At 38.8% G+C, this 22,068-nt stretch overlaps 1 protein-coding gene across 1 annotated transcript in view; it reads right to left on the reverse strand.

The window, feature by feature from the left end:
- USH2A (usherin) overlaps nt 1-22,068 on the reverse strand; it is a 938,899-nt gene that overhangs the window by 726,718 nt on the left and 190,113 nt on the right. Inside the window, exon 13 of the mRNA XM_027564435.1 lies at nt 9,288-9,471. Coding sequence (XP_027420236.1) covers nt 9,288-9,471 — 184 coding nt within the window. The remainder of the gene's footprint in view (nt 1-9,287; nt 9,472-22,068) is intronic.

Here is a 22,068-nt window from a genome sequence, read left to right on the forward strand (position 1 = left end):
CCTAGTGGGCTGCCATCTATGGGGTCGCACAGAGTTGGACATGACTGAAGCAACTTAGCAGCAGCAGCAGCAGCAACTAGTAAGTGTTCGATAAACATTGTTGAATAAAAGAATGAATAAAGCACTAGAAAACTTTAGACATAGGACACCACAGATAAATCTGAATGTGACATGTAGCTTTAATAACAATTTAACTCTTTGAGCCTTTCTGATTGGCGCAGCTTTCCCTCTGCTAGCCTCTCCACAAGGAAAGGGCCACTCTTTTTTAAGGGCTGGCCTTCTACTCTGACTCTTTAAGGCCAGAAGAGTTCTCTGCTGGCTTCTTTTTGCAGGACCCCACGAGTGCCCTCGAGAGGAGTTTGGTTTTCCCCTGGATAAGATTTTATTTGATCTCTGCAGGGGATGTGTGGTCTGAGGTTCTTAGTTTTCCTTTCTTCACAGCCTACTAGTAACATCAGATTCTCCTAGAAATGACAACCAGAATTATAAGAGGGGATTGGGGCTAGGAAATGCTCTGTGTGTGAGCCAAAAGCCGTACTCACATAACTTATTGGAGAGGAAGTGAGTGGTATTGCCTCATCAAGAAGCAGGAGGTCAACAGTGTTCAGTCCACCCTCCCTAGTGAAGCCTTCCTACAAATAAAGGGGTTCATAAGAGCTGGATGTGGGCAGTGACTCCCTTGCATCCAGACCACAGTGCCAACTGAGTCCAGGGTGAGGACATTCTTGTCACCCAGAGAAGAGCTTGCTATGGTGCCTGGCAGTTCCTCCTTTGTCGGTGCTGCACCTTATCACAGGGAATGTAGACCACATCTGACACACTGGTCACCAACCCAGACATATCAAAGAAAAAGAAATCCCAGAAGACTCACTGTAATAACAGTATTCACACATTTACGTCGAGAAGCTCTAGTCTTCCTTTCCTTAACTTCCTCATTACATTAATATGTTAACTTTGAGGTCTGAATGTAGATTAAAATTCTTAAAGCATTCTTAAGGAGAAGCAAGCACACTACTTCTGTGACCCCAGAGGCAGAAATAAGACCAGGTGAGAAAGTCAGAGGAATGAAATTTTTGCTTAATATGAAGAGTAAGATTTCTATCCTTCTCAGATTAGAATTGTTTGAAATAAACAAGAGCTATGTCATGAGACAATAAACTCTTTTCAGTCCCATGTTTTCAGCAGAAGCTGAATGACAGGTTAGTCTTAACAGTGACTTGTGTAGAGAAATGTATAGGGTATTGTTCAACCAGTTACTTTTAAGCTTCTTCCCGAGTCTGTAGAGATGATTCTATGAGACTTGGCGAGATTAAGTAACTTGCTCAGGGCGACAGTGACTCTGGTTATAGAGTCAGAAATTTTTATGTAAGAGAACTATACTAAATATTTTAAGCTTTGTGGCCAAATGACCTCTGGTGTAACCCAGTTCTGCTTTACTTGTGTGAAAGCAGTCATAGAGCGTATGTGAAGGTTGAATATTACTGTGTTCCAATAAAATTTTATTTCCATAAACAGGTGACAGGCCAGATCTAGTCCCCAGGCCACAGTTTTCTATCTCTGGTATAGTGGATTGAATTATGACCCCCAACAAAGTCAAAAGTCCTAATGTCCAGAACTTGTGGGCTTGATAGCTTACTCGGCACAAGGAACTTGGCAGATTTGAGATGAAGAGATGACCCTGGATTATGAGAAGATGCCTAATTATGACAAGAATTTGAGCATCAGAGAAAGGATGTAAGAACCTAAGTGGAGACCAGAGAAGACAGAGTGGTGAAGAATGGAGCCGTGAGCTAAGGAATGTGGGTGGTGTCTTCCTTGGAAAACCAAGGAAGCGGATCTTTTCCTGCTGTCCAAAATAAACATAGGCTTGTTGATACCTTGATTTTGGCCCAGTGAAACTAACTTGGAACTCCTGACTTCCATGACTGGAATATAATAAATTCATATTGTTTTACGCCACTACATTTGTGGTAAATAATTCTCATAACAGTAATAGGAAATGAGCCTGGGTAGGAGAGATCCCCTGGAGGGACAAATGTCAAACCACCCCAGTATTCTTGCCTGGGAAATCCCACAGACAGAGGAGACTGCGAGCCCATAGGGTCGCAAAGAGTCAGGCACAACTTAGCGACTAAGTACACAGAACACGAAATAGGACATGAATATACCTGGTCTAGTAGATAAGCTATAATTGGAACCTAAATATCTCGTTGCCCATTACTGAACTTTTCCTGTAATATCACATTGAATGAATGCTACCGATTTATAAAAACTGACATCTCTTAGGGAGCCATACAGAATCTGCATTAAAGGAGAATACATCATTTATTGGTAGATTGCAAAAATGATCACAATTCTTCACCTCTCTTTTTATGCAGGCCTTTTGCAACTAACTGTGCAATTCCTTCCGTCAAAAAGTAGAATCTAAAAAAAGTAGAATTTATTTCTCTTCTCCTAAATATGTGTTGGCCTGTGACTTGCTTTGACTAATAGACTAAGGCAAAAGTAATTTTGTGGCAGTTCCAAGAAGAGGTATCCAGTGTCCCATCACCATTCTGGTTTTTTTCCTGGGAATTCATCCACCAGTTTGTGAGTGAGCCCCGGCTAGATGGCTGGATGCTTACAGGCATGTGGTCCTTTTACCCTGTCATTCTAGGTAACAGCTAGCTGTCCAACAAAGAGTCACTGAGGACCATGAATCTGTGAGGCACGTTTCCCAACATCCCAGTATGATACCCTGAAAGGAAATAACTGAACAAGAAAGCAATCTGCTTCCCTTTGAATTCATTGATCTTATTCTCAAAGAAAAGACCAATTAAGATGCCCTGGAAATACACATACGATAAGAAGACCAGACCAAATCTATGACTTAGTGTTGAAATGGAGAACTTGTGTAGCAAAACCAAAAGTAATTTGGTCACAGAATTTTACTTTATGTTTTAGAAGTCTAAGCCTTTTGATTCCCTGGCCACTCTAGATCTCAGTTCTCTCCTATCTGAGAGGAATCACAGTTCATTGTGTTTCGGTTGGTCAGGAAGAGACAAAGTAGTGATACTTCTAGTTCTTTAGGTTTAAAGAAAAAGATGACATACAAAGAATACATATAGAAAAAAGAGGTTATTAGGGAAGAAACCTGTGGGGGATGTGAGGTGTGGATGAAAACGGTGATGCCCAGATGAACTGGAGTCATCTTGTGGGCTGTTGGAAAGAGGACCCATAGTCACAGGTCAACTTGATGACACTGCCAGGGAGTGCACCGTGTCGCATATGGGTCTCAACTACCCACTGAGACAAACTGAATGTGGCCCTTTCTGGTTTCACTTTTGGTTTAGAAACATATGCTATACTTTTTCATTTTGCTTTATTGATTTTTCATTGGGCAGGTTTCTTTGCTTGCTTTCGATATGGATTAAATCATGTTTGCTTTAGGTGTCAAAGGTAACTGGAGTGATTTTTGCACTTGGATCAGCTTTCTAAAATATATGCCCCCTTTTTGTGATAGGGAACTTCTGAAGAATGAACTACTTGGATGAAGACAGGCAAATGATTTTCCAGCCTGTTACTGTGTGTTTGGTGCATTGGTGTCATGGTTGCTGTAGTTTAGGTTAAGGGCCTATTTGATTTGTTTTTGCCCTTGGGAGTATTAAAAAAAATTGTACAAAATAAGCCAAGAGAAAAATATAGCAAACATAGTCATTCATAACAAAGAACAGAGTAGGATAAGGTAACAGTATATATGTGGATTTCATGGAGGGGTTACTGCTACTGCTGCTGCTGCTAAGTCACTTCAGTCGTGTCCGACTCTGTGCAACCCCATAGACGGCAGCCCACTGGGCTCCCCGTCCCTGGGATTCTCCAGGCAAGAACACTGGAGTGGGTTGCCATTCCCTTCTCCAGTGCATGAAAGTGAAAAGTGAAAGTGAAGTCGCTCAGTCGTGTCCAACCCTCAGCGACCCCATGGACTGCAGCCCACCAGGCTCCTCCATCCATGGGAGTTTCCAGGCAAGAGTACTGGAGTGGGGTGCCATTGCCTTCTCCACGGAGGGGTTAAACACATGGAAAAAGAAGATGAGAAAGTCAATTTATTTTCAAATCAGTGAAGAGATACAGTGATACTTGTATCTTCTCCTTAACAATAAAATACTTATAATCTTTGTAGACTTTTGGAAATTAATGAAACAAATTTTTACTTTTAAGTACCTAACACAGAGCCTGACTCAAAGTACATTCAAATGATTTTAGATGATTATTTTTTAAAAACTTTAACATCAGGTCACAATAGTTATTCCTCTGTTCTATATGTCTGTATATCCTTAGACAATGAGTGTTTCCCTCAGGAAACAAAAGGTCCTAATACTAGATGGAATCCCATATGTTTTAGACATCTCCGTACACATTTTCAAAATAGTCAGTGTTACTTTGTATACACACACACACACACACACACACACACACACTCACACACAAGAACAACCAGAAGTCAACAAAGAGATTTCAATATCATTCAGGAAAGGAATGGAAAACATAAAAATAATAAAATCCATTTTTTTCTTCTCAATGATGAGCAAAAGTATAAATTCAAGCAACTCTCACAGTCATATTTTGAAACATCTTTCTCTATGACCTTCTGTGCTAGAAGATTTCTTTAACAGTCATCAACGTTAAAATGAAACATGACGGTAGAATTCATCAGTGGAATAGAAGGGTCAGCTCTAGACAGGGGCATTCCGTGTGACTGATTTAACAAGGGACAAATGCTGCTGATTTCCTTGGGCCCTGTGTGGCCAAGGGAGGCTTTATTCTTTCTGTTTATTTCAGAGAAGCTACATTATCCACAGTGGCTTTTGCTTTTAATAGTTCTTTCCAGCAGCAGCCTATGCTCAATGTCAGAGTCAACCCTGCCTAATCTGAGAGCATCCTGAGCCCCATTCACACATGGGTAGTGTGGACTTGAATAGTTTTTTGTGTTTTTTTTTTAAGATTTATATCCCTTTCACTAAGATGATAATGGCATGAGACTTTAAAAAAAATTGGTGGACGTGATAAGAGTAATACAAATGAGAATTTTCTTGGTGTTGGCTACATTAGGAACGGGATCAATGAGTGGCATGCAAATTTAAAATTCAGAGAGACAACTGGCCATAGGCCTAGAGCCCATTGTAAAGATCTGAAGAGATGATAATATATTTGAGAGTCATGTACATGCACGCAGTGATTGAAATCATAGATGTTGATACGTAAGTTGAAGGGTTAAAGAGGACTAGTTAGAAACAGAAATATAAAACAATTCAGAGAAACAGAATCTTGGGAGCCAAAGGAAGAGATTATTTTTTAAAAAAAGGAGAAGAAATATTATTGGCTCATTGGAAAACCATGAGTCATAAGAAGCAATTATAAATTAATTTTCTTTCATCTTTCATTGATCCTTTAAATATATTACATGAGGCTAATTCCCTTGTTGCCATCTGAAGACACAGTGAGTCAACTGTACAGCTTTTCTGGTCTTCCTTAGGTAACAGAAAGTCCTACAGTTATTTTAAGTTGCAAACTATGGGTTCAACAATAGTAACCATCCTGGAGGCATCAGACATCGTGATTTCAGAAAATACTACAAAGTTTTCATAATCAAAATGGTATGGTCCTGACATTAAAAGCAGACACATAGACTAATGGAATAGAATAGACAACCCAGAAACAAACCCACACATATCAGTCAACTGATTTTCAAAAAGAGTATCAGGAACACACAATGAGGAAAGGGTGTTCTCTTCAACCAAAGGTGCTGGCAAAACTGAATATTCACAGGTAGAAGAATGAAACTGGACCCTTAAAATGACCACATATAAAAATCAACTCAAAATGGCTTAAAAATTTAAAGATAATATCAGAAACCAAAACTACTAGATGAAAAAAGGGGAAAAGCTTCTTAACATGGGTCTGGGCAATAATTTTGTGGCTATAACACCAATGCTTGGGCAAAAAAGCAACAAGAGATGAACCAAAAATCTTTTACACAGCAAATAAAATTACCAACAGAGTGAAAAGACAACCTAAAGAATATGAGAAAATATTTGTGAACCATCCATCTGATAAGGGGTTAATATTAAAATTTTATAAGAAACTCATACAACTCAATAGGGGGAAAAAATCCTCTAATTTTCAAAAAATGAGCAAAGGATATTTATAGATATTTCTCCAAGAAGACACACAGGTGGCCAACAGATACATTAAAAGCTGCTTAACATCACTAATCAGCAGGGAAATGCAAATCAAAACCATGATGAAATATCAGTTCACATTCCTTAGAACAGCTATTATCAAAAACACACAAGCTAGGTTTTGGTGAGGATGTGGAGAAAAGGGAACCCCTTATATTACTGGTGAGAATGTAAGTTGGTACAGCCACTATGAAAAACAGCATGAAGGTCCTTAGAAAACTAAAAATAGGACTATCCTATGATTCTGCTGCTGCTACTGCTGCTGCTGCTGCTAAGTCACTTCAGTTGTGTCTGACTCTGCGTGACCCCATAGACGGCAGCCCACCAGGCTCCCCTGTCCCTGGGATTCTCCAGGCAAGAATACTGGAGTGGGTTGCCATTTCCTTCTCCAATGCATGAAACTGAAAAGTGAAAGTGAAGTCCTTTATATCCAAAGGAAATAAAATCAGGATCTTGAAGAGCTATCTCACCTCCAAGTTCACTTCAGCATTATTCACAATAGCCAAGGAAAATGACTTCAGCGTCCATCAGTGAATGAATGGATAAAGAAGATATTGGGCATGTGTATGTATATGTGCTTGTGTGCACTTCCTTACTTCACTCAATATAAGTCATCTAATATGAAAAGGGATGACAGAGGATGGGATGATTGGATGGCACCACCGACTCAATGGACATGGGTTTGGGTGGACTCCGGTAGTTGGTGATGGACAGGGAGGCCTGGCATGCTGCAGTTCATGTGGTCGCAAAGAGTCAGGCATGACTGAGCGACTGAACTGAACTGACTATGTAAAAATATACAATTGCATGTATACAAACTTGTCATAAGTCTTTTTGCTTTGAACAAACACTTAATCTGAATTTTTTACTCTATGACTATCATGACAATTATAAAGCCCACAATTATAAAATCCACACAACAATTTTCAAATGTTGGCTCTATTTTATAGACTCCAACCTGCACCTATCTCTTTTCTTTTAATGATTTCTGTCTGCTTTCCTAATTTTAACCTCGGCACCTTCTAATAACATAGTTGTTGTTGTGATGATGATGATGTATTTTATACCTATTTTTCTGGCTCTTTCTATTTCTCATTAATTTAGGTTAACATTTCAAGCCAGCTTTTAACCCAGGGAGTCCAATTCCAGTGTTAGCCAGCTCTACTGAAGAGTGGCAGGTGACAGAGCACTATCTGTAAGAGATTCTTGGTCCTGGATAAGATTGGGGTGGGGAGTGGGATGGATAGATAAATGAGCATGAAGTAGAATGGAATAAAGTCAGACTGAATTTTAAAACATTGAAGGGCATAAGAAGTGGTATAATGAAGGGAATGAGATTTCACTTAAAGAAAGTTATGTGAAAAAGCCAAGACAATTATACATCTCTTGGTCATTAAGTAGGGGTTTGGTGACAACATTAGCAGGAATAACAGGGAGATGAGTAGACAGAAAATAGGTAAGAGACTGGCACAAAATGTCACAGATAGGCATGAGTAGTTCAAGGACGACAGCTGACAGCAAAGATATTTTTCTCTTGGTAATAAAGTGCTGTCAGGAAGACTATGGAAAAGATGGGAATTCTAAGACAGAGGTGGCCAGGGATGAAATTAACTGACCCCAGAGTTCCAACTGGGGAATTTGTGAGATGATCATTCAACAAAAATTATGTAGAGGGGTAATAGGTATAATCACTGGCCCTGATTTTACTATCAAGATCATAGTTAGACTTTTTATTTAACATTTACTGTACCATGCATTTTATACACTCATTCAGAGAGATTTAGTATTTGTAGAGAAGAGTAGTAATGCTCTCAGATTAACCAAGATGATATTCCAATGGTAACCGAAGTCGAACAGCATGTATTGAAACACAAGATATGTAATAAGAACTTGAAAGTTTTTTAATAAATATGGAATATATTAACATTTTTTTAATTAATTGAATTTTAGTAGAAAGACAAATGAAATAGTTGGAGTTCTTTTTTAATAATTTACCCCATCACCCTGTCCACAGTCTAACTGAGGTGTTAATGAGGAGTGTAAGAGTCAAAAGGCAGGTAGCAAGGGGGCAATAAGGTAAAAAAATAATCTCCAATCCTTGAATAATTAGCATTCATATTTTTAAACACACACATATTGAGAAATAGATTTGACTGGTATATGCAGACACAACATTAGTTTTCTTGGGGACAGGAATGTCAGAGAATTCATGGATATAGTCCCAATAGTGGACAAATTTATAATCTGACCAGACCCAAAAACACAGACATGGAACTGGCATTCCAGCACACCTTCAAAAATACAGCAATGAAAACATCTGCATGAAAGCAAATGCTCACGGATATACAGGAAGTAAGAGGTAGAACATTAAAGACAGTATAACTTTGAAAAGTGGCTAATTTACTTTCACAAGTTACTTTACACACTGGGAAAAAAATCTTATCACTGAATTCAAAGATGTTTCTCATCTGCTAGTCTTTAAATCTAAATTAAAAAGGCAAAAGGAACATAAAAGAATGCTGTAATAAATTCAGGCTCCACATAGAACAAAGTGTACACACACACATGCTACCTATCCCAGCTTGTCTGTGTGTGTATGTATGTGCATGTGTATTTTGTGCTATGGATATTTCTTTACCTTCCTTTACATCCAAATTTTGAGTTCTTTGCAAAAAAAAAAAGTATTTTATCTTATTAAATATCCCCAGGTCCTAAGACTGGGCACATTTATCAATGTATAACAACCTATACACTCAATCTCTAGGAAATCTGGAAAGATAACTCTGCATGTTCAGTTGCTCAGTTCCATCTGACTCTTAGCCATCTCGTGGACTGTATGTAGGTCACCAGGTTCCTCTATCCATGGAATCTTCCAGGCAAGAATACTTCAGTGAGAAGCCATTCCCTTCATCAGGGGATCTTCCCAACCCAGGAATGAAGAATACATTAGCAAACTAAGGAGGATAGAAAATATTATTCTTACAAAATATATGGCCAAAAAATTTCTGTTAGTAATTGCAAATACAATTTAGTAAAAATATCTGATTATTAATTCTTGTAAATACTTACCTCCCAGTTAGAGAATCAAATCCAAAGTAAAGATCTTTACAATAGTCACAACTTTGTCCAGCAATGGAAGCATCTTGGCAAACACACTGACCAGTCAAGCTATTACAGATGTGATTAACTGCACCAGTGGTGTGGCATGAACATGGCAGGCAGCCAGTGGCATTGCCTGGAGAAATATAAAAGCCTGGAAATAAAGAAATGAAAAGTTTTTATTATACTTTCTATCCAGTTTTTTCTTAAAAAAATAATGTTTTGATTACACTGAAAAACCAAACACTCTACCACAACACTATCTAATTTCCTGTACAAATGTGGTTATAGCTGTTCTTTGCTGCTGCTGCTGCTGCTGCTGCTGCTGCTGCTAAGTCACTTCAGTCGTGTCCGACTCTGTGTGACCCCAGAGATGGCAGCCCACTAGGCTCCTCTGTCCCTGGGATTCTCCAGGCAAGAATACTGGAGTGGGTTGCCATTTCCTTCTCCAATGCAGGAAAGTGAAAAGTGAAAGTGAAGTCGCTCAGTCGTGCCCGACTCTTAGCAACCCCATGGACTGCAGCCCACCAGGCTCCTCTGTCCATGGGATTTTCCAGGCAAGAGTACTGAAGTGGGTTGCCACTGCCTTCTCCATAGCTGTTCTTTACCAGTATGTCAATTATGACTAAAGAAAGGCTGAGTAAATAATTGATGTTGTACTTGGGTGTATTCCTGGCACCTACAATTCATAATATTTCCACTAAAGACTGGTCCCTCCTCTGATTATCTCCATTTCAGCAAATAGCACCACCATCTATTATTCAGTTGCTTCATCTAGAGCCCTGAGACATCTTTGGTAGGATAGCCAGATCAAACACAGGATACTCAGCCAAATTTTAATTTCTAGTAAACAACAATTATTTTAATATAAATATGTCCCATGTGGTATTTCCTTACATTCAAAAATACTATCTGAAATTCAAATTTATCTGAGGATCCTACATTTTAGGGCTTCCCTGATAGCTCAGTTGGTAAAGAATCGGCCTGCAATGCAGGAGACCCTGGTTTGATTCATGGGTCGGGAAGATCCTCTGGAGAAGGGAAAGGCTACCCACTCCAGTATTATGGCCTGGAGAATTCCATGGACTCTACAGTCCATGGGGTTTCAAAGAGTTGGACACAAATGAGTGACTTTCACATTCACTTTCCTGCTTTTTGCCAAAACTGGCAACCCTTGAGTCTTTCACTTCTCTCTGCTCCTACACCTAGTTAATAACTAAGTCCTAGGAATACTGTCTTTTAAGAATTGCAGGACTTCTACTCTCCACTCCCACTCCCACCTCCCTAGTTAAAGTCACTACCTACTTTTTCATCGTTAATACTATGTACCAGAAAAAGACTTTGATGCTGCGAAAGACTGGAGGCAAAAGGAGAAGTGGGTGGCAAAGGATGACATAGTTAGATAGCACCACTGACTCAATGGACATGAACCTGAGCACACTTTGGGAGATGATGAAGGACAGGGAAACCTGGCATGCTGCAGTCCATGGGGTGGCAAAGAGTCAGATACAGTGACTGAACACCACCCATTGCTGCTGCTGCTAAGTCGCTTCAGTCGTGTCCGATTCTGTGCGACCCCATAGACGGCAGCCCACCAGGCTTCCCCGTCCCTGGGATTCTCCAGGCAAGAACACTGGAGTGGGTTGCCATTTCCTTCACCAGTGCATGAAAGTGAAAAGTGAAAGTGGAGTCGCTCAGTAGTGTCCGACTCTAGCGATCCCATGGACTGCAGCCTACCAGGCTCCTCCGTCAATGGGATTTTCCAGGCAAGAGTACTGGAGTGGGGTGCCATTGCCTTCTCCAGAACACCACCCGAGGCTACGCTAAAACTTTATATTAATTATCAAATTTAGTTCTCAGAGCAATGCTCATAATTCAGCATAATGTTCATTATATAAATTAGAAAACTGAAGGTTAGAAAGCTTAACAAACTTTCCTAAACTGATAGAGTTGACAAATAGCAGATTCAAACCCAGGCACATCAACTACAGAGACTCTCCCTACTAGCACCCCGCCTCTTCTCCTCCTGTTCTTCATAGTGAAGCTGGAACCATCTTTTTCAGAGTGCAGATTGAAGATCTCATTCTTCTACTTAAAATTAAGTGATAATTTCCTAGTCCCTTTAGGAAAATGAAGAAATCCCTAGCACAGCCTCCAGCCATGCAGTCTGGTTCCATCTATCTCCCTAGTTTCATTTCCCTGCCCATCCTGCCTGCCCCAGTCATGCTCCTGGTGCCTGAAAGCCTTTGCATGGGCAGTTCTGTCTGCTGAAGTGACTTGGACCCATCTTTTCTTGCTTAGCTCACACTATGCATAACAGGTCTCGTGAATTCTTCTAGTAACCTGCTCTAGGTTAGTTTAGATGTGCCTATGTATTTCACAGTGTCCTGTCTATTTCCCATAGAGTGCTGATGAAAAGTATAATTAAACTCATTTCCATAAAATTTAACCTCTGTGAAGGCAGGAACCTCATATAACTAATTCATCATTATCTCCCCAGCATCCAGTACAGTGCTAGTCACAAAGTAGGCTACTCAAATACTGGAATTCACAAAACTGCACCAAATGATTAGGCAGGCATTGTTCCCCACAAATACTATATTAAAAAAAAACCAGAATCTAGATCAATTATGAAATCCATATTTTTCTTATAGAAAAAGAGAAAAATATGATTCAAAAATATTTTCAAGTTACTTAAAACTTCTTGGACATAGAAGGAGAAAATTGACAGATATAACATTAGGAATACGTTGGACACTTGGATGATGGAGCAGGCATATGAGGGAGAAATGGTCCTGGGTGTTGCCTGATGGATGCGTTTGTGCATGTACCTGTCTATGTACATATATATGCACATACACCAAAATATGCACACAAGTGTGTGCATAATAAAATATTTTATTGAAACAATAAATAAAGTTCTGACAAATTAAAACAAATTGCACATTTGTCACTATCACTAACTTAGATATATAAAAATATAAGTGATATTGAGAGAAAAAAACCATGAGCACAAAGAGAATCATTTAGGGAAAAAACAGAAAGTAATTGGAACACTGTAAAATTCATGTGACGCTCTAGTTGAAAACAAGCCATTCTTTCATGTGCATTAACAATTAATTTTTTTCTTCTCCTAGACCCTGCATATTTCCTCTTTAAAAGCTTTAGGAAGAGTAAAACAGGGAAGGAAAAAGCTCAAAATCTGTGCCATTCAATTGGAAAGAACCAAGTCTATCATTTTTAATAGTAATTTACAACAAGATTATGCTTCTTTGCGTATACTGACAGAAAATTGCTTTCTATATGTTTCCAGAAACAGACTATAGCGATAGCAATTACTATATATTCTCCTACCTGACTCATTGTGTAATCAAAATCACAAATATAGAAGGCTATTTTGGACTCAAGACCATTGTAGGTGGATTATATGTATTTTCTTTTCTGAGGTGGCTCAGTGGGTAAAGAATCCACCTGCAATGCAGGAGATGTGGGTTTGATCTCTAGGTCAGGTAGATCCCCTGAAGGAGGGCATGCCAACCCACTTCAGTATTCTTGCCTGGAGAATTTCATGAACAGAGAGGAACTTGGCGGGCTACAGTCCATAGGGTTGCATAGAGTTGGACACAACTGAAGGGACTGAGCATGCACAAAAGTACTTAAGTCCTTAAGATTCATGATGATGGCATCATGCAGGTCCTAATAGCTCTCCAATTTGGATAAATGATCCATTAAAACAGATAGTTAGGAATAGAGTCAATTTAGACTTATTGCAATATATTCAAGCCACAGAGAATTCTAGAAAAATTAGGAATGATTTTTACAAGAAATGATTTGTTAGATGAATCTGTATAGAGCATCAGAGTAGATTTTGGTGCAGAAGATTGGGTTGCCCAAGTTATAGAGAATAAAACACAGAGAAAACGCAGAGGTATAAGCAGAGAAGGACAAGACAGATATTAAAGAGCTCAGGGAGACTGCAGACTGGACAGTAGGGCTTCAAGGAAATGCCTGTGTTGGAATTTGTCTTGAGGTTAATTCTCCTCCTCCTCTCAGCAGCATGATTATAAAGGTTAATCCCATCAGTATTTTAGTTGTCCTATTTTTAAACAGTTCTAATTAGGATGACTCAGGTACCTTCATGCTCAACGCTTACTTCTTGCCTTACCTAAATGTGCCTAATTCTGGACCATTACTGCTACTGTTATGACTCCTGACTACAGAAAACATTCTCCCTTCCCTCCTACTTAAACTTCAACTCTGGAGTGCAGCTTAAAGATAACTGACCTTAATTTCTTTTTTTTTTTTCAATACATTCCTGATCTCCCTCCATTAGCTCTTCTTCATGTTCCCCATCTGTATGTCTGCATCCTTTTAACTGATCTTTTAGAAATTTCTTTCCACAGGTGATTTTATAATACATTCTAAAACACAGTCATTAGGACGAAAGTATTAACCTTCCGTTACTCAGGGCTAGGAGTTCACACATAGAGAGCACACAGGAGCCCACTAAAGTTTCTTTTTTCCCTCCGTTTTCTTTTGCCAACTCCTGGTCCCAGATAAGATAAGTCTCAGGTGGGAAACAATGTGTTATACAGCTAAGGCAAAAAGTCGTTTGTATCATAAAAGAGTATTGCTTATCCAGGCTTACAGCATCCTTAGAGTTCAAAGTTATTAGCCAGGCAGTTGGTGTGCTATCCTAGTGGCTATTTGCACAGCACAGTACCTGTCCTGGGCATAAAAGAAGAGCCCATTTCCTAGCAATGTCCCTCCTGAGGACCATGAACAACTAGGCTTTGCTGAAGCCTGGAAATGGGAGAGAGAAAACAAGTTTAACCTCTAGGCCTTATGCAGAAAAGGAGGGCAGAACTGAGGCTAAGCACTAATTATAAGCCATTTAGAAGATACAATTCTCACCTTAAACCAGAGAATGGACACTATATTAAGAGAAGAGTCTAGGGAGGAATGTGTGACTCACCTACCCCAGGCAACAAGACTACTGGAGAAACGATTTTTCAAATCAATCACTTCAAAATGAAGTGGAGAAGATGATGCTAATTTTCAAATTAAAATAATAACAATTTTCCTCCATTTAGGGGTTTTGTTTGAAAATAATGCTAAAATTATCACAAATAGAAGGGGGGAAAGTGGAAGCAGTGACATTTTATTTTCTAAGGCTTCAGAATCACTGGGGATGGTGACTGCAGCCATGAAATTAAAAGACGCTTGCTCCTTCGAAGGAAAGCTATGACAAACCCAGACAGAGTATTAAAAAGCAGAGATGCCATTTTGCCAACAAAGGTCTGCATAGGCTGCAGTTTTTCCATAGTCATGTACGGATGTAAAAGTTGAACCATAAAGAAGGCTGAGTGCTGTGGAATCGATGCTTTTGAACTGTGTTGTTTGAGAAGACTCTTGAGAGTCCCTTGGATTGCAAGGAGATCAAACCAGTCAATCCTGAAGGAAATCAACCCTGAATATTCATTGGAAGGACAGAAGCTGAAGCTCCAATACTTTGCCTACCTGATGCAAAGAACAAACTCATTGTAAAAGACCTCCATCCTGGCAAAGATGGAAGGCAAAAGAAGAAGGGGACTGCAGAGGATGAGATGGTTGGACAGCATCACTGACTCAAGGGACATCAATTTGAGCAAACTCCAGGAGATGGTGAAGGACAAGGGAGCCTGCCTTGCTGCAGTCCATGGGGTCACAAGGAGTCAGACGTGACTTAGCAACTGAACAACCAAATGCTAAAATTATTGTTCACAGATTTGACCAAATGTTAGCAAATACATTCATAAATATTATTATTCATCTAAAGCTACTGTTTCTCTTTAAGCATTTGAAAAACTCATTTTTCATTAGATATATATTTAATTGAAGCTGCAGCTCTAATATTCTGGGCACCTGATGTGAAATACTGACTCATTGGAAAAGACCCAGAAGCTGGGAAAGATTGAAGGCAGGAGGAAAAGGGAATGACAGAGGACAAGATGGTTGGATAGCATGGACATGAGTTTGATCAAGCTCCGGGAATTGGTAATATACAGGGAAGCCTGGCGTGCTGCAGTCCATGGGATCACAAAAAGTTGGATACAACTGAGCAACTGAACTGATTGATATATTTAAATTCCCTGCTCCTATTGCTTCTTCCTGGACTGTTACCCCTACTTGAATACTTTGCCAAGTTCTATTTTTTTTTAATTTTATTTATTTTAAAAATTCAGCTCAGGAAACGCAACTAAGATCTTTAGGTCTCCCTTTCCTTCAGGAGTTAATCAGTCCCTTCATTTTACTACTTCTGTATCTTTGCATTTCTAATACCACACTTATCACAAATGTGTTATATTTACATGAATCAGTTCCCCCTACTAAACTGTAATGCTTTAATATGTTTATGGTTGTATATCTTATAGCAGCAGAGGCCCCCGTGTACAGTAATTTATTCAACAGATGTTAATTGAAAAATGGATATGTGAAGGAAATGGACATATGGCTGAAAGGATGAAAGGGAGGATATGTTACTCTCTACAATATCATATGATCTCTTTAACAATGAAAAGAAAATGGTAAACATAAATCTGTAAGTCATGAGAGTGACTGGTTGGAAGAGGTCGGATATCAGGGAAAATAGCAGGAAATATGTATGAATAAGCATGATCAATTGATCAATTAAAACTGTAATCCTTACCGTATCAAGGAATGGAACAGAGTTTCAGAAAGAAAATATCACCCCCAAAATATGTCTCCAGTTATTAGAACAAAGAGTATAATATTATGTTCCAATAAGGGAAATTATTCTATTGGACTTTGTTTTATAAAAAAAACCTGGTTTTCATACTTATGTGAGGAGCCATGAGAAACTTTCATATGTTCATTCTCTAAGAATTAAATCCAGTAACATAAAAGAATATAAAGGCAGCTCCGATTAAGTCTTAGAGATTACAGAGCACAGATATATCTGCATATTCATAATCCACAGCACAGCAAAATTGTGTTTTCTTTGTTCTCACTTTTCTCAGTCACAATATTTATCAGATGTATGTTCCAAAGTACCCTGTACCGGGCAATCATCCCAAACATTTCCTCAACTTAGTCCATAAAGTAATCCCAATTCTAGACTCTTCAGTCAGCTCTTCATTATCTGATCACCTCCCATAACTCCATCAATTTTAATTTTGTGACTGTTACTCTGATTCAGCAAAAGAAATGAAATACCCTACCTGAAGCAGTAGCAGGAATCATGGCCCGACATGAGTTTGAGGGTGGGGAGAGGTTACAAACACTTGTAAGAGTATGTATTTCAACCCAACCTCAAATATTTGTTAAGTGAATGTCTATGACAAATAATGAGCTATTGGAAAAAAGCTTTACTCTTTCAGAGTGCAGAATATGAGGTCAGATGGATGTGGAATTGTAAATAACTTTTCCACTTAATGAGACCTCATTTCCCCTAACAAAACAATACTGGTCCTTCCATCATAGAAATAGTGTGTATATTAAATGGGATTTTTTTGGGTAACACTCAATTCCAGGGTTTGACAAGCATATACATTCAGCAAATATTATCCATTCCATCATTGCAATTTTTACTAGGCAGTTTTCAATGAAAGTGAGGTTTTCCTAAAATTTAAATAATGACCTATCAAAATCCTTTTTTCTCCCCAGATGTGGGTAGGATTGTGGTCCATATTTCCTCTGACAATATTCTTTCCTGGTGGTATATTAAGGGAAAGGCTCTTATTCTGTGGTCTTTCTGTGAAAAACATGTTAATCAGGAGAAGCCATCTCACCAAACTCAGGGACATGTGTCATAATCAGATTTCAACTTTGAGGCACTGATTTTTAATGGAGTATCAGCCATCTAATTCTAATTGCATTGGTGGGGTCTTGCATGCAATTCTGGTTTATGAGCTCATTTCTTAACAAATATGATATGCTTCTTAATGAAACAAGATACTTTGCTTTACTTTCTAATGGTCTATTTGAGTTATAAAAGCAAACCCAAAGTAAATACCAGAGGGAAGCATGAGGAATTGTCTTATTAACACAAAACATGTCATGTGAAGCTGTTTTCATTATAAATTAGCCTTTATGTTATTCCAAAGCTGCAGAGTCCTCAATAAACCCTCTCTGCCTCTAGTTCTCAAGGACAAGGGTGGGTCACTGGCTGGGAATGCCTTGACACCGCTCCCTGCTTTTCTCGGCCTGGTCTCTGATTAAGTGCCTGCTGCCGAATGTTATGAGGTCATCCAGTGCTGAAAAAACGAACCAGGAAAACATATTCAGCACTCTATTTATGAGAGTGGGTATGTGTACATTCATATATGTACACACACTCCAAATAATTTTAAATTAAAGCATTTTTAAAATACTTAATGGAGGTTAAGCAGCATTTTTAACCTCTGTTCGAGTTATTGAATGGCATATTAAAACCAATGTGGCTCTAATGTACCTTCTAATGTGCACTGCTGCTTTAACAAATTGCCTATAAATTTTCGTTGAATTAAGCCTATTCCTTGTACATTCCTAGTAAGGTTAGGTTAATAATACATGAGGTTCCATTATATGCACCTTCCTTAATAATGTTTTTTAAGAAAGTAGGACAAGAGTCTATGTGTACTGGTCTAGGATGGTCACTAACATTTACAATCACAGATGGAAAAGGCGGGCTGGATTCTTGGGCTACTGGTTCACCCCTCTACGCCATCCTGCTCCCTCCTTAACCCGAGGCTCACGCACACACATCAGCGCAGTTGTCTCCCCCATAGAATATGATCTAGATTTCTCAGATGTCTTTAAAGGAGTAGAAAGTTTTCTGATCGCAGCAGTGCATTTTAATGTGCCCACTGCAGGGCTGACAACTGTGAGGCATCTGTTTATAATGAAGATACTTCAGGCTCTGGGTTTCTATTTTCAATGTAAATTTCACGGGAAGAGATGATAAAACCCAGAAAACAAAATTCAGAGTAGTTTCTGAAGCTAGAAGAATATAAAACAGAAAAAACAAAAGAGGTCCACAAACACAGTTTGATTTTTCCATAGGCTACACATAAGTGTACAAACTATCTTACATTATCCAAAACATGCATTAACTCATTAAGCTACCATTTTCTTTCTTCCCTTGCAAGGTAGAAAGCCATATTCTCCCTATGTGTAGCTGAAGAAGCACTCCGTGGTTTGCAATAATCTCATGCTAATAAGAGCTGAGCATTGAGGTAGTTTTTCAATGCAGTTACTCACTAGTTCAGGAACTATATATGGACCCCCCGCTATGGAGGTGTGTTCCAAGCCCGGGTATAGACCACTGAACAATCTGTGGAAAGCAGTGAGACTTGTAGGCTGGACAGGAATAAACCATCTTCTGAAAACGAGTTCAGGGGCGTCACAGATCATAGGGGCCATTAGAGTCCATCAACTCTGCTGTTGCCTTACAATCATGGAAAGCCAGTGCATGGTGGCGTGATGCGATCTGACTGAAGCTTGAACAGCATCACTTTGGCTGTATGTTGGGGAGTGACTGGAGAAGGATAAAGAGGAGAAACAGGGACTTCAGGCAGCTACTAGGATAGTCCAGGAGGAAAATAACATGGCATGGACCCAGATGGATAACTGAGTGTGGTAAGAAGTGGTAAAATACTGGATATATCCAAAGGTGAAACAAACAAGACTGATTTTGAAAGAAGAGATAAGAGTTGTGGGAAAAACCACCAAGGATGGCTGCAAGGATTTTGATTTGAAAAGATTACAACCCAGAAAATACTGTGGTAACATTTTCAGTTAAGCATGATTATTGAACCATTTTCCTTCTAAAGTCCAAAAAATTAAATAAAAGGAAATAAAAAAGAACAGAAGAGGAAATGGCAGTCAAGGACAGATATCTACAAGTAAAAGCCAAGCACCTAAGGTAGACATGCCAATAATAAGCTACTTGATGCAAGTTTGTATAACTCTGGGGGAAAAAAAGTAAAATTGAAGGCTTCAGAGAGTTCTGAAGGCAGGTGTGACTTTCCCCAAATGGAAGGTTCTCCCTATAATGTTTCGAGAGAAGACAGTGAGTTTTCTCTTTAGAGGTTAAACCAGAGAGGGTTTGTACTCAACAGGTACAGGGATGAACTGCTATCCTGACCATGGGGATGATATGAACTGGTGTCTGTGATGGTTAATTTTATGGTCCACTTGGAGAGATTTGATGTCCATTTGCTCAGTCAAGCACTGGTCTAGATGTGTCTATGAAGGTGTTTTTATTGATTTTCCCAGACATAAAAACATTAATCTACAGAAAAAAGGTCCCAGTGAACTCCCAGAAAAATTATTTAACAAAAAGAATCTCATCATGAAATGAAGGATATAGAAAGAGTAAAACTTCTGGAATGTTAAAAAAAAAAAAAGAAAAGAAAGAAGGAAGAATCAGGGTGGTACTGCTAGAAGATAATGGTGAAATAAATTTGTTGAGTGAAAATGATTCCATACAATGGTAAATTTTCAAATAGCTCCATGTATAGAATTGAGATAATTTCAGATGTTCAAAATTCCTTAAAAAAATAAATAACAAACCACTTTCCTCCCTGTACTCTTACTCAGAAGCTACTGAAGCATTTATTCTACCAAATACACAAATAAACCAAGAAAAAAAAAGAAAACATAGGCTTCAGGGCACCAGGTATCCAATATAGGAGACATGCGAAGGAAATCTTCAGTAAGCTGCAAAACTTCTAGGATAGAGCTGTGCAACAGGACTACAGGTAGACAGGCTGAAATCAAAACAATAGGTCAGGAGTTCAGACCCTCCCATGGAATGATATATTCAGTGGGGAAAAAATACACAAACACATATACACACACATACATCTTCTATTGGTTCTGTTTCTCTGGAGAACCCTACATAATACAGATGCTCTTGGTAAAAGTCCTGATTATTTCTCATTTCAATTAATCAAACCACTTACTGGGTGCATGCAATATACAATATATTAGTATTATGGCTTCCCTGGTGGCTCAGATGGTAAACAATCCACCTGCAATGCAGAAGACCTGGGTTTGATACCTGGGTTGGGAAGATTCCCTGGTGGAGGGCATGGCAACCCACTTCAGTATTCTTGCCTGGTGGGCTACAGTCCATGGGGTCACAAAGAGTCGGATATGACTGAGTGACTAAGCACATACAGCACGATATTATGTTGTTGTGTATGGCTATGTAAGGCTATGTAAGTTGAATAATTTCCCTGGTGGCTCAGACGGTAAAGCATCTGCCTACAATGCAGGAGACCTGGGTTCGATCCCTGGGTTGGGAAGATCTCCTGGAGAAGGAAATGGCAACCCACTCCAGTATTCTTTCCTGGAGAATCTTCATGGACAGAGAAGCCTGGCAGGCCACATTCCATGGGGTTGCAAAGCGTCAAACACGACTGAGTGACTTCAATGTCAATGTCAAGTTGAATAATATAACCTTTACTCTCAAGATGTTGAACTCAAACAAGGGAAATAAGACAACTGTACAAGTAAACAAAATACAAGGTTACTTTAAATATGATAATGATTTTCATTAATAGTGATGATCCTCATTCTGTATCCTCCTTAAAAGAGAGAACAGCTTGCCATATACCTTTGCAGAAGAGTTTTGTGACATCTGTACTCAGGCAAATAGTTATTAAGAAACTATTCTCCTAAAAAACAACACTATACCAGATAAATCCCCAAAAGAAAGTGGTCAGGAGACCATGAGGATTGAGCATGATTTTCCAATACTGCAATTTAATTTTTATCAACATTTACATACAGTTTTTAAAATCAAATAGAATGTAAAGACACAATGTAAAGTGGAATCTTGCTTCTCCATCCTTCTCCCAGAAATTTCCCTGCCTACAGTAGCCACCTTCAACTCCTATAGCTGTTTCTTCTGACTTTCATTTCTGTTTCTGAGTAACATACATATACTGTTACATCTCAACTTCTAACATTTATACTACTGTCTTTCCACTTTAGAAAATGAATATTTAGCTCTTTATACCTCCTCCTCAATAATCCCATTAGTTGCTGAAATCAGTATTCACAGATTATTTTATTATGACTGTATAAATCTATTTCACAGTTATACCCTATAATACGATTGATTATATTTCTTTTCTTGAAAAATCTGCCTCTGCTTAATTTTCTAGGAATCTCTTAGACATGTCTAGGCACTAAAACTCTCCAACAGAACTTTATCCAAGGAATCTATCAGTTTCTTTTTTCCACTGAATGTATTAGTCCACAAGAGGATTTGAAGCCCTGACCCTCCTGTTGTGATTTGAGTCCATTGATCTCTAATTCTATTGCATCACTATATTCTAGGTCAGAATGAAACACTAAATAAACTTTAACAGTGGACAACAAGTCAAAAGCATATTACATTTGCTCTATTAACTTTTGCTGGCTTACTTACAAAGAAGGATATATAAATCATGGCTATTTGTGCAGAAATGGATTACATTATTTCCAGAACTGAAGTGTTAACAAATAGGAAAAAAAAAAAAAACCCTTAGAATATGAAAAAATGATTGCACATTTGGAAGGATAAATCTGAAGCTGAAAGTCATAATATGCTGCAGCTGTCAGGTAGGTTATCTGCTCAACTCTCAATTATCTTTCTGTTTCCTGGGATACTTACCACCTTGCTCCTAGCTGAAGGAGTGATTCCTAGAAGCCATGCTTATTTTAGGTGATCCTGACACTGGTCACAGTGAACTGCCACAGACACGGCCACCCTAACAAA

This window comes from Bos indicus x Bos taurus, chromosome 16, assembly GCF_003369695.1.
Source record: "Bos indicus x Bos taurus breed Angus x Brahman F1 hybrid chromosome 16, Bos_hybrid_MaternalHap_v2.0, whole genome shotgun sequence".
Lineage (NCBI taxonomy): Eukaryota > Metazoa > Chordata > Mammalia > Artiodactyla > Bovidae > Bos > Bos indicus x Bos taurus.